Source organism: Corvus brachyrhynchos, unplaced genomic scaffold, assembly GCF_000691975.1.
Source record: "Corvus brachyrhynchos isolate BGI_N302 unplaced genomic scaffold, ASM69197v1 scaffold346, whole genome shotgun sequence".
Taxonomy (NCBI): Eukaryota; Metazoa; Chordata; class Aves; order Passeriformes; family Corvidae; genus Corvus; species Corvus brachyrhynchos.
Window position 1 is genome coordinate 4,714,668 of NW_008238644.1, and position 12,840 is coordinate 4,727,507.

Genomic DNA, 12,840 nt, shown 5'->3' on the forward strand with positions numbered 1-12,840 from the left:
TCAGCCAAGAGGGTGCCAGCACTTGGCCAAGAGAGACGACTTGTTGGTAGCCCTGGTGCTGTTTGCCAGCTGGCACAGCCTCTGCTCTGGCCCAGAGGGCAACGAGGACACCCTCCCTGGGCTGATGTGTGCTGGCCACAGGGAAAAAGGGAGGAAGGGCTCCATGTGAGCATGAAACACCCTGGAGAGTCCAAGGTCTTTCAGAGCACCCAGTCTGGAGCGGGGATGGCCAGAGCTGACTCACCACACTCACTTTTACTTCTGCAGATGTGAAGCAGAAACAAACAGCAAAGTGGCTGGTGCTGGACAGTTCACTGAGGAGGTCTAAGCCTTATTATCATTTCTCAGGGCTCACAGGGAAGAAAGCTTTTGTCTTCACTGTGGTTCTGACAGACAGGCTGTGAAAAGACAACTCGGAGCTTTTTCAGGCCTGTGTGGGAAGGCAGGACAAACACAGCTCTCAAATCTCACCAAATTTTCCAAAACTCACGTGGGACCACACAGGCCTTGCCCAGGCCCTGGGTGCCAGGACAGAGTTCAGATGGGGCCCACGTTTGCTGCTTTGGATCAGCAGTTTTCACTGCAGTGCTCACACGGTGAAAGACCTGCCCTAATTTGCCCCTTTTCTCCCAAAGTGGGACCCACAGCCCAGCCCTTTAGGCAAAAGGATGGGTCCTGCACACATTGGGCTGCTTCAGTCAGGCAGATGTGGGTCTTCATTAATTCAGGGACCTCAGGTTCCCTCCCCAGTCTCTTTTTCTCAGCATTTACACAAGTGGGGCAGATCTGGGAAAGCTGAGGTATCAAAATGAAAGAGTGCTACTATAATTCACAAGTCACAGTCAACACACACTCAGCAAATGAAAGCCTCAGAAAGGTTTTTATCGGCCTAAATATTGAAACCAAATTTTATTTTTTGAAAATGACATTACACACATCTTGCAAATGTACATTTAGATGAGAAAACAATGAGTAACAAATATTGAGAGCAAAGCTATAAAGTGGACAGGTTCTCTGCTGCATGGCATTGCATTACAAGAATACTCAGACCCGGGATGGTTATTACAAGTAGTAAAAACAGTTCACAACACCTCACAAAAATGGAATTTTTTTTCCTAGAAAGTCAAATCTTCTAACAAAAGGAAATGTTGTTAAGGGAGAAGAGCCATAGGGAATAGAGGTGTGGATCTAGGTACACTTTGTGATTTTGTGGCACGGCTTTTTGGGGTTTCTTTAAGTCCATTTCTTACAAAATGCATCTTTGTGGGTGACCCCATCTTTTCCAAGACTTTTTCCCATCTTCTGCCAACAGAACCACAGCTAATAAACAAGAAGCCCCTTGTACTCAACTCAGAGCTCGGGAGTGTGGAGAAGGAGTTGTCTACAGACCCCCCAACAACATAATTCCCTTATCCCATCCCCACCCCCTCGCTGCGTATCCAGGAAAATCAAAAGTGTGTGCAAACTCCGCAAATCAGGGGCCGTGGGACGAGTCCCAGGGACAACCAGCACCACCAGGAGTGGAGGCCACGGCCGACGCCGCTCGTGCCTCTTGCCTCAGCTGCGGTGGCCCAGCAGCACCTCACCCTCCACCAGAGCCAAACTTCCAAAGGCTGGATTTGCTCCCCAGCCCGAGCAGAGGCAGCGGGGGACTGATCTGCACCTGCTTCATCCTGGAAGATGGAGTCTGATCAACGTGCCAAGCCAAGGCACTGCGAGAAATACGTTCCCCAAGAGAACCTGTTGAGAACTGCTTTTCAAACCTGGTTGTTTATCGCTTTATTTATGCCCAAATCTGTACTTTACAACCACGAGAGAGAGAGAGAGACAAAGACAGAGTAAGAGAGAGGGAGAGAATCTTTCCAGGAGGAAAGGAAGAGCTAATTAAGAAGAGAGAGGTACAGGACCATGCATTTACTCTCAAGAGCTTGTTCACGAGCAAGCCAACATTTCTAACACTACAACCACTCATCTACATCTGTTTGCTAAGTAACTGAGTTCTACCTACAACTAGGGAGCAGAAGGGGTCTTTTTATTTTCTTCCCCCTCCCTTTAAAACGTCAATAAAAATGTTTTCTGTACAAGTTGAATGGCACAAAAGGTGGTTAAAATGCTAAATAACTCACCACAAATGGAGAATGCAAAATTAGTTCAAAACATGCATGGACTGTGTACAGGTAAGCAAGGAATCATTGGCATAAAGCTGCAATATATTACAAGATGATACAGTTGAGATCTTTTGGAATAACCTCTGCTTGTTCTGTCCCTTTGAAGAGACCTTCACATAGAAATTCAGCATAAAGGAAATTCAAGGTATGTATCCAAGCAGGAAGTTAACTATGGGCAACGTTATTTGTCTGAAGAGAAAAGCATTTCCCCTCCCCTTCCACACACTCCCCCAAGGTACAAAAGTCAACATGATCAGCATTGCTGCAGGCTTGCCAAAAAGAAAGGTTAGACAGGTCTGGGGTAGGAGAACAAAAGCACCATTTAAATTAATAGCTCTTTGTACAATGTCATTAATTAAATACCTTATTCTTTAAACAAAAACATCCTGAAGTTTACCAATCCCACCAAAATAGCAACGGACCCCTTCCCACCCCCGTGTCCTCCAAGGTTATGTACACAGAGTTTAAAGTATACCAGCTAAACTTTAAACCCAGCTGCCCCTCCAACCCCCACCCACTGAGCAACAAGAGAAAATACATCGTGGCCTCTCAGTTATATTATATTGCAGCTTTGTCATTAATGAGGAAATCATACAAACCCAATGAATGACCTAAGACAGTAATCCATGATCACGTTCCAGTTCAGCTGCACATCTCCCTCCCTCAGCACCACTGGGTGGTGGCTCTGCAGCTCTGGGAGCCGCAGGGTCCTGAGCAAAGGCAGCTCCTGCTCTCCAGACAAGAGCAGCGTGTGGAGCTCAGGCTGAGGGGATGGGAGCTGCTCACCTCAGCTTGGGACAGGATTTGTAATTGAGAAAGCAGACAAAGGCTAGTGACAGCAAAGCCAGCAGGCTGATCCTCCTTTCCTGTGCTTCCAGACTAGACAGTGTCACAAAACCCAGAGAATCATGGAGGGGAATGTGTCATCATTTCAGAGAATAGAAGAGGTTTGGCTAGACAGGTTTCCTCTTTCCAAAAGACCCTGGGTGTCTTCTAATTGCTAATCACAGCTGTACTAGGACTGCCACGGTGCTAAAGCTGCTTGGATCACCCATCATTTAAATAAGAAGCAAACTAACAACAATTTCACATGTCAGGATTCAGCATGTAATTATAACTCACAGGCTTCCTTGTTCTTACATTCAATACTTCTGCTTCACCGTATCTATAAACACCAATTAGCAGTGCAATTAATTCCCTAGACATTCTTCTTTTTAGGCAGATGCATCATTAGACATCACACTAAATCTGGAAAAAGCTCCTCTGTCTTAAAGAGAGGGAGAAAAAGGAAAAAAAAAGCTGTGTGTTCTGCAACCCCCCTGTGACTGTATGGTCAGCATGAGAGGGAAATAGAATATCACAGGATTTCACCTGCCACCTGCTAAGGAAAGTGAATTACAAGTCCATCCATACCTGTTCTGCAAGGGTTGGAAGCAGATGGAGAAAAGCAGCCATGCTGGAGTTTAAACAAACAACAAAATACTCCCCCAAACATAACCCCGAAACCCAAACCACAACAAAAATAAACCCCACAAAATGTTTCTCAGGGATTCTCTGAAGGTAAAATTTGTCATGTCAAGAACTGGGCTTGGACCCAAGCTTGGGATCCATTTCATCCCTTGCAGTATTTCCCAAGTTTGACCCTGTGCATGGGTTTCCCAGAACTCAGGGATTCAGAGCCAGGGTTTGGCTCTGGCTCTCCCTGACCAGGTGCCACCGCCGTGTTCCATCCTGACTGCACGTGCCAGATGAGTCACTGTGCTCTGCAACAGCCCCACTGTGCAAATGTGACTCAAATTTAGCTCCATTTCCTATATATAACTCTTGCAAATAGAGATGGAAGAACCAGCTTGGATAAAATTCAAAAGCAGCCTTGAGTTTAGATGAGTCACCTAAAATGAACCAAACCTTCCTTTTTATTTAAGAGACATTTGGCAACACTTCTCTAAAAACCAAGCCAAGCATAAATCTCTGCCTGGTACTAGATGGGACAAGAGTAGAAAAAAATACTGCTAGAAATAGAAATACTACTTCTAGTTCCATAAACCTGCTGGGCTCAGGGCATATCTATTGGTAGACTGAGATAAAGTGAGATAAAGCCAACACTCTTTAGAACCAGAAAATATGGAGGAGGCCCTGATTTGCTGATGTTCCTTGTTTAATTTTCAATTCTAAAACTTTTAAGGTATTTCAACAAACTATTTCAGCTTTATCATTAACTATAATTAAACTATACAAGATATCTCCCATCTGTAACTTGCTATTCGAGGTCCATACAAGAGATCACTTTATAACTGGGGTGAGTGAGCTTTCCTCTGCAAAGGCTGCAGCTGTCACCCAGGAAACTGAATCCCCACTCAAGTAATCAATCACACAAGTATTATCAACAGTAATCAATCTCTGAAATAGGAGACCAACCTTGGACCAAATAGATTCATAGATTAATTACAGAGGAGCTTCTGCCTGGTTAAAGCAGCAGAAAATTAGGTGTATTGGGTTCCATTTGCATTATACTGAGTGTCTGAGAATTTATGGAAACAAAGAGGTGCAATCTTTATGCAACAACAAAAAAAATAATCTGAGCCTACACAACAAAAAAGTGTTTGGATAAGTCAGTGATTTTGTGGTTTAGGATTAAATTCACAAGCACTCTAGCTCAACTGAACTTAGGAAAAACATCTCCTGAGAAAACCAGTGTTAAACACAGGTGCCTGTGTTCAGCACAGACTTCCCATTGCTGTGGTGGCCGCAGCAGCCCTCACACACGAGCTGGGCATTTCCTGGGCAAGATCAGCATCACCCCTGTGCCCACACAGCAAACCCAGGAAACCTCCCTGAGGAGCCTGTCCTGGCTTTTCATCCTGGTGCAGCTGGGTTGCCACTTTTCCCAGAGTTTGTTGAGCTCTGTGGGAAGGGATGGGAGGCTCTGAGGTGCCCTAATTATTATCTTCTATTCTCCAGAGTGCCACGTCTGTCCTCCCCAAGCCAGGGCACGCTGATCATTAATTGCTGTTTCTGATCTGATGGGGAGGAGTGTAAATTCACAGCTTGGTGCTGTCCTTCAGCAAAGGGCTGGATCTTCCTTCTCCCTTTGAGGGATGGCACATGCTGGCAGGAGAGTTACATGGCAGCAGGGGAGGAGCTTCATGCCACATTCTCCTGCCTGCAGCCAAGTTTGGCCTTATTTCTGCCAAGGGGAGTGGGACAGACACTGCTGTGGCAGGGGGCTGTCCCCTGGCCTAGGTACCTGCACGGACAGTGAGTCTCAACAAGCAGCCAGGAGCTGCTCCTGCTCTTCTGTCCAAACCAAGCCACAGATCCCCAGTTAGCCCCAGCGTTCTCTTTAGTTTGTCCCTAGAATTTCTTGGCTTTTGTCTTTCATCATTCTCACCCATCAGTGGCACTGACCTGTCCAGGGCTGTGCCTCATGCTCTCCCTGCCATTGGATTTTCTCTGAAGCCCCAGCTCATTTCACGACTCAGTACCTACCCCTTAACAAACATCCCCCACCATTCCTCTAAGGAGCAGGCTTTTCCCTTCATTTCCCGTGTTTTCCATCACAGCATCTTTCCCTGATGGTGCCAACTTCCTTTTTTCAGCTGACAGATTAATTATTGCCAAGATTTCTTAATTCCCTTTGGGCATCCTCCTCCTCCTTCAGTTTGAGTGCTAAACTGTCAGACCTAGGGAACCCCTAAACTGGCTCAAGAGTCCTGAGTTCACTGAGATAAAGAGGAAGAGTCACAATAGGTGAGTTCAAGTGCACTAAGCAAGGACACTGCAAGGCAGCTCTCTCCCATGTAGACATCTGGCCACAAACACTTTCTAAACAAGGTTTTCAACACCTGGCCCACTGTTTTCTTGGTAGAAAGCCACTGGAATAATCAGATTTATTCACTGTTTATAAACACAAGGCCCGTATTTTGAATGGTGACACGAAATGCCTCTGATATGTGCACATACCTCTAATAAAAAGAGGGGCAGTGGGGGGCTGTATTCAGGCAGGAGAGAAATGGGTTGCTGGATGAGGATATCACCTTCCTCTCCTCCCAGGGATGTTGCTGGCTCCCCCATGGTTTCGATGGGGAACTAATAATGAGGTGTCTTTCACCGTGACTGAAATACTTAAGGATTTTTCCAGCAGAGTTTTTGAGAGAGCCAGAGTTCTGTGAGAGACTTGCCAGAGACACAGTTTGCTTCTACAATGTGTTCAGACATTGGTGAGTAATGAATACATTTTAAAAGCAAGCTCTCTGTATCAGCTTATCTCAAAGCACCCTGCAGGTGGAGGGAAGTACTGGGACCAGCCCTCTGTGCACTGGGACACCACAGCACAAGGAGAAGTGATCTCTCCAGAGTTGTGCCACACCCCAGCAGCTCTGAAACCTCACTGGCTCTGAAACCCCACTGCTGAATCCACTAGGTGTGATTCTCATTTGCTCAGAAGCTCATCTGTTGGCCAAAAATAGTTGTCATTATGTTTAACCTTCTCTAAGCGGTGTCCTGAGGGATGGACAGTGGTCTGTGACCCCAAAACTCCACATTTGCACGTGCAGGTGTAGCACTCATACCACGCCCTGCAACTGGGATCCTGTCAGAGCAGCTGTACAATGGCATTGCTGGAAAAAGCCTTTCCATCCACCTTATATTCCCTGAAAATCTCCCCTCTCCCTATTAAAACATGTGGGTTTGTCAGCTTGGCCTCAGACCTTCAATCATCACGGACTAGAACTGTTCCAGAGGAGACAAAACAGAGTGGGGTCTATACACTGCTGCTCCCAGCCTCTCACCTGCAGGCACCAGGAGACACCAGCTCTCGAGCCAGGAGCAGAGGAGGAGGAGGATGAAGAACATCTGAACAGCAGAATCAACAACTGCTGCAGCAGAACCCAGCCCTGGTCACTCCACAGTGAGGAGCAGCTGTGAGGCACAAGACTCAGCTTTACCATTTCCTGAGATACTGTGGAGAGGCTCAGATTCATGCAGATGGGACAGAGGCATCAGCCAGAAGAAATCTGTGATTCTGGAGACAGCAATTTTCACGAGATGGGCTAAACACCTCGAGAATTAAAGTGTGCCCTGTCTGCTATGGTCAAGGCTGCTGTCCCCTAGGCCTTGCTGGGCACATGCACAGTCCAAAGGATGTAAGAAGGCACTTAAAGTCTTCACCTTCCTGCTCTCATTACACCAAGGTGGGGTTTCAGCTGGATCTCTTCCAGGTGTCTCGTGTAAAGCACTCGTCCTGTTGCATGGACTGGCCTGACTCTTTAGATACACAGAAAAAAGATCTTCATCTCATGCCATCCATTTGCTTCTACAAAGAATCTCATCAGCCCCAAACAGTGTCCCAGCCTGCTTCCATCAGCAACCAGAAAAATAACTTGGGGCCCAAGTCATTACATGGAAAAAGAAGCTGTTTGGTTCCATCGTGGCTGTGGTCAGTACCTGGCATGCAGTAAACACACCTCTACAGAGCTTTTCTCTGGCTATGGATTGTCTTAGCTTGAGGAGACACTTTCTAGACTAATTTTCTATCTACTTTACTTGGCTATTTTTTATTCCTTTCTCTAAAAATGATTCTGCCTCTCCTACAGTGAAAGAGAACTCTCGGTTCATGGCTGTGGGGCACCACTGAGGTCAGCGACAAAAATCACGCCAGAGCTCTCACAGCACACTGGGGAAAGGCTCAGACTGGAAAATCCACACTGTGCCCCTGCAGAGAAGATGCCACTTCCAGGGATGGCTGTCCCTGGAACAGTGTCTGTGTAGGGATTCAGCCTGGCATCACAGAGCACTCCCACAGGGTGTGCTGGAAGAGCAGCACTGACCTCAAAGGCATGAGAAAGCAAAGACAAGGCATCCTAGAAAATGTTATCCATATGGATAAGGAGAAACTAACACTTTAATGCCCTTGCTTCCCATTGGAAATGCCTGGGTATAACAGTGCTTTGCTGTTTGCCACAATTTTTGGTTCTCCCTCCTTTTTTTCCTCTTCAGAAGTACTCAACAAGCAAATGAGAAATAGCAGCTCGACCAAGTGTGATTTTTTTGTATGCCTACATGTGTTAGCTGAGGATGAGAGAGATGTGGCAATTGTTTTCTAAGCAGAATCCTTCTACTGTCTGTGAAAATGACACAATTAGTGCTTCTAGCTCCTGAGAAGACAATAAATAATGTGCAGATATAGGAAACACAGGCAATGGTAGGGGAAAGCTACTTCCAACTCCCATCACAGAGCAAACCAAGGTAAAATCCCATTATCAAACTCTTTCCAAATCACTTCAAGATATTTAGCTGGTGGAACTGAACTAGCTCCAAATCGTTTAACAGATGAGGCTCTAAAACAGAAACTTCAGGATTATAAATGCTGTACAATTGATAAAAATCCCAAGGCTGAAGGTTTTGCTGCATTGCTCTCATCTTCTACAGTCAAGACCATCACCTGAGTGTATGAATGCTAAAGCCCTCAGTCTGTGCTATTCCTTCCTAATGATTGTGTTTGAAACAGGGATCTTTATATGCAAATTTGCTAAATTATACTGAATGAAGGCAGATTTCAAAGAAACAAAGCCCTACTACTTTAAGGGTCTCTCCAATTTGTTTTTAAATACTGTATTGTTTTAAAACAATATCGTCCCAGTGATTCAATTAGTCTCCGAAAGCACTAAAGGCAGCCTCGTGAGGCAAATTAGACAGGGGTTTTATAGCAGAATTAATATGGCAAATCCTCATATCATGTGGAGCTTTATTGTACTTGTAAATGTAAAAAAAATATAAATATGAAAGGTGAACTCTGGAGTATATAGTGGAATTCCTATCATCTGCTCCAGGATCTCCCAGGGTCTGGAATTGCTGTAGTATATTGGAAGTAATTACTAATTCACAGCAGTTCAGGAAAGCTTTCTGACCAAACCCAAGCTTAATCTCATGAAAAGTCAACAGGAGTAAAGCACGTGCTAAAATTTAAGCTTTTAAGTTCTTTCCTGAATCAGGGCTGTCCTTATGTTTAAAAAACTAAGGTCTGATGCCTGTGCACTGTTTCTCTTTGTATTCAAATCTACATGAGGGATCCTACAAAGCCAAAGATAACTAGTTCTGAATGTATGTAACATTCCACATGCATTTCTGTACAAGAACTCATGCAATATTGGCATTAATACAGACTTCACTCTATGCTACAGCTGAAATGCTCACTGACTTCTACTGCCCAGGCATTTCTACATAGAAAATTGCTTCTTAAAACTTGGGAGTTTGGCCTCATACCCTGTTTTCTTTGTGGCTTCTGCTGGTTTGAATGGCTATTTTTCCCACTGAACATTTTTTTTTTTAATTCTTTCAGGCCTTTTCAAAGGTCTCCCTAATTCCCTGAAGGAACTGCTGGGCTCAGCCCCACCACAGGATGATCCTCATGCAAACAAAGCTGCATTCCCAAGGGAGAGCTGGCAGGATCAGGTTTTAGATGTGTCCACCAGGTGCAGCTCAGGAGGAAGAGCTCAGTGATTTCTTAGTGATGCTCCACCAGGAAAAACATCTCCAAATAACCAAACACAGTTTTTGGCAGGGAGGAAAGGAAGCCCTTCTCAACAGCCATCCAAACAAAGGATCATTCCTCCCTTGGGATCCTGCTTTCTCTTACACAAACTGCACTCCCAGCCACTGGGTAAAAGCATCTCCCAGCCTCCTTTCCTACCACCACCAGCTCCAGCAGCTCAGGCTGCAGAGAGCAGCCCAGGATAGCAGAGATTTGGGTTTCCTGGCGGATGTGTGGCGAGTGTCCTGCACTGAGCAGCAAGAGAACCTGGATGGGATTGCATGGCTGGTCTCCTGCTTTTTCTGAGGAAAGGTGGCAGGACAGGCTAACCCTGACTGTGACAGGAATGGCCTCTGTCACCGTGTGACAACCCCCTGGACTGCAATCCCAGTCCATCCATGGCTACTGCTCAGGGTCCCTGGAAAAGGAGAGACTCAGGGAGGGACTGTGAGATTTCCATCACCAGAACAGAGGAGAGGGTAAAAGCATGTCAAATTATCTGTCCCACTAAAGCTTTCCCTAAGACAAAAGCTCTGATGAATAATATTGTTATTAGCATAACCAAGGCCTTTGACATCCTTATGCTTAAAAAAAGTCCTTTTTGCTCATGACCAGTGTCTACAGTAGCACTCACGGGATTCAACAGCCAAAAATTAGCACCCATAACCAAATCTGCACCCAGAATATTTCAGCACCTTCTGTTAGAGGATCTGAAAGCACTTGACAAATGTTAACCAACATTTGGCCTCACAACCCCCAGTGAGGTAGAACAGAGCTGTCCCTGCAGGGACAGACAGACAGCTTGAGGCACAGGGTTACTCAGAGACCTGCTCCCATTCAGACACGAAATTCAGCAGTGCCAAGGGCTCAGAGGTGTGCTGGCTACTGCACCCAAGCTTTGTCCACACCACCATCCTTTCCCCCCCACAAACCCTCAACACGAGCCCTTAGCCTGTGAACCAACCCCAGGATTCTATTTACAATATTTAAAATGACCATTTAGCAGTTGTGCAGTCAGAGAGTTACTCAATCAAATGAAGTTATCAGTGAGAACAAATGGTTTCTTGTGCAAAACTCTGGGTGTAAATGATCATGCACTAAGACTTCTGGGTGCAAATTTGGTGCATGATAACTGTGACCCCTTGACAATTCCCAATCCTGGCCTCTCTCTGATAAATCTCTTTTAAAAAGTTGAATCAGAAGTATGATCACACAAGCCTTGAAGGATGCAGCCTGCACAGATTGTTTCATCCCAGCAATGCAAACAAACAAAACGTGGAGTGGCTTTGGGAACAACCCAGCATTCATGGAGCATCAAACAGCACAAGGATAAAATCCATCCTAATCACAAGGGGTTGCAAGGCAAGAGGGAGTAGGTGTCTGTGTTGAAAAAAAGAAAGGCAAATAGAGCAACAAAGAAAGACTTGATTGCACAGATTTCATTTAGGTAAAGTTCTGCAAGAATCAGTTTCATCAAAGCTTATTCCATGAGGGAGGGAGGCAATGGCAGCTGGCCTAGGACAAAGCTTCAGCGCTGTAAAAACCACCAGCCCTGCGTGAGGAGATGAACTTTGCATTCTGGAGGAGGCATTACAGATTAATAAAAGCAAAAGCTTTCTCTAAATACAGCGAGTTTGTTTTTCTCAGATAGAAGAGTTTCTTAAAATACGGGTTTTAGAACACCACAAAACTTCATTTGTTATATAAGTAGAGAATCTGGCCATAGTTAGGAATACTGAAGTGTAAAAAACCAAATATGTAATCTTAAACATTACAAAAACTATCAAAACATTCAATATTTTGAGTTGACCATTTTTTTCCCCCCTACACGTGTCTGTTTTGGCAGTGATGACAAGATTTCTAAACTGAGTTGCTGTTATTATTGTTCTGCAGTTGTGGTTGGTTTTTTTTGTACTTTTTTTTTTTTCTGAACGTGTTTTTTAAACAAAAGAAAATCACCAGCTTTTATAAAAAAGAAGGAGCTTGAATCCTTACTCCCAAAACACAGATACAAGGTTTTCCTTTATAAAAAGTGTATTGATTTTTTGCTATAAAAAGTGACCTATAGGGTGTCAAACCTGAAAACAAATTCTCACAGTGTTTTCAGTGTTGGCTGTTCTCAAGGCATTACTGTTACAGAGATAGAGAGATACCATAGGGGAGGTATAAATATTTGTTACCAGCTAGCAGCATCCTTGGATTGCATGTGGAAGGTGTTCTACTCCAGATAACTCAGCTGATTTATGGGTTTTTGCTTAATTATTAAAAAAAAAAAAGGCCAAATAATATTTGAATAATTTGAATTATTGCACTAACCTTACTCAGCATCTGACACAATCATTCCTCATCTCATCCAAGCTTCTGCTGGCATATTAAGCATCAAACTAGAAAGTCATTTTCCCTCCTGCCCTCCACAATAAAACCAAGACTTGTTAGAATGCAGGTGCCAAAACTGGGGCTGTGGATGAGGAGCAGGCGAGCTGGCAAAGGCTGGCAGTTTGCACAGGTGGAGAACATCATCTGCTCTACTCCAGCTTGCAAACTGCTCAGCAAGGGGTCCATTTGCACACCTCCAGGGGAGCTACTTCACTATCACTAGGAAAATCACATGGTTGCAGCAGAAGAAATAATAGAAGAAGATGGGAAATGCACAGGATCGTTGGCACATCGGCCCCAAATTTCTCACAATGCCCATTTTGCATCCCTGTAACTTAGAAGAATGGTATCCCTCTATCTCTATAGACTGGCAGGTGTTGGTTTGTGGCACAGAGAGGATAAATCACAGAACAAAAATGACATATAACCGTGGGTCCTTTGACTTGAAAGCACCAGTCACCTATCTGCTTGTTCTGGCAGAAGTACTTTGCTGGATCCCAAATGCAATATGGACATTTAGCTCCACGTCGCTCTACATGGAGTCCCCAAGGGAATCGGAGTCATCCAAAGACAGGGGCAGGTACAAGTCCTGTAGGGAGAAAGGAGAAAATGTTAACCCTCACCATCAGTTCCCACCCTTGGCCACACAAAAGGAAGCAGCCGAGTGGCTCAGTTCCGGGCAGGTCAGAGGGTGGAGGAATCGTGCACTGGTGACTGGGCTGGGCTCACCAGAATCCAGGGAGTTCAAGGCTAAAATCAAGGCAG

At 45.0% G+C, this 12,840-nt stretch overlaps 1 protein-coding gene across 6 annotated transcripts in view; it reads right to left on the bottom strand.

Moving 5' to 3' along the window:
• Positions 1 to 875: 875 nt before the first annotated feature.
• DCX (doublecortin) overlaps positions 876 to 12,840 on the bottom strand; it is a 76,219-nt gene continuing 64,254 nt past the window's right edge. For all 6 annotated transcript variants that reach the window (XM_017737572.1, XM_017737576.1, XM_017737577.1 and 3 more), the window contains one exon: positions 876 to 12,664. In XM_017737572.1, coding sequence (XP_017593061.1) covers positions 12,608 to 12,664 — 57 coding nt within the window. In that variant the 3' untranslated portion in view covers positions 876 to 12,607. The remainder of the gene's footprint in view (positions 12,665 to 12,840) is intronic.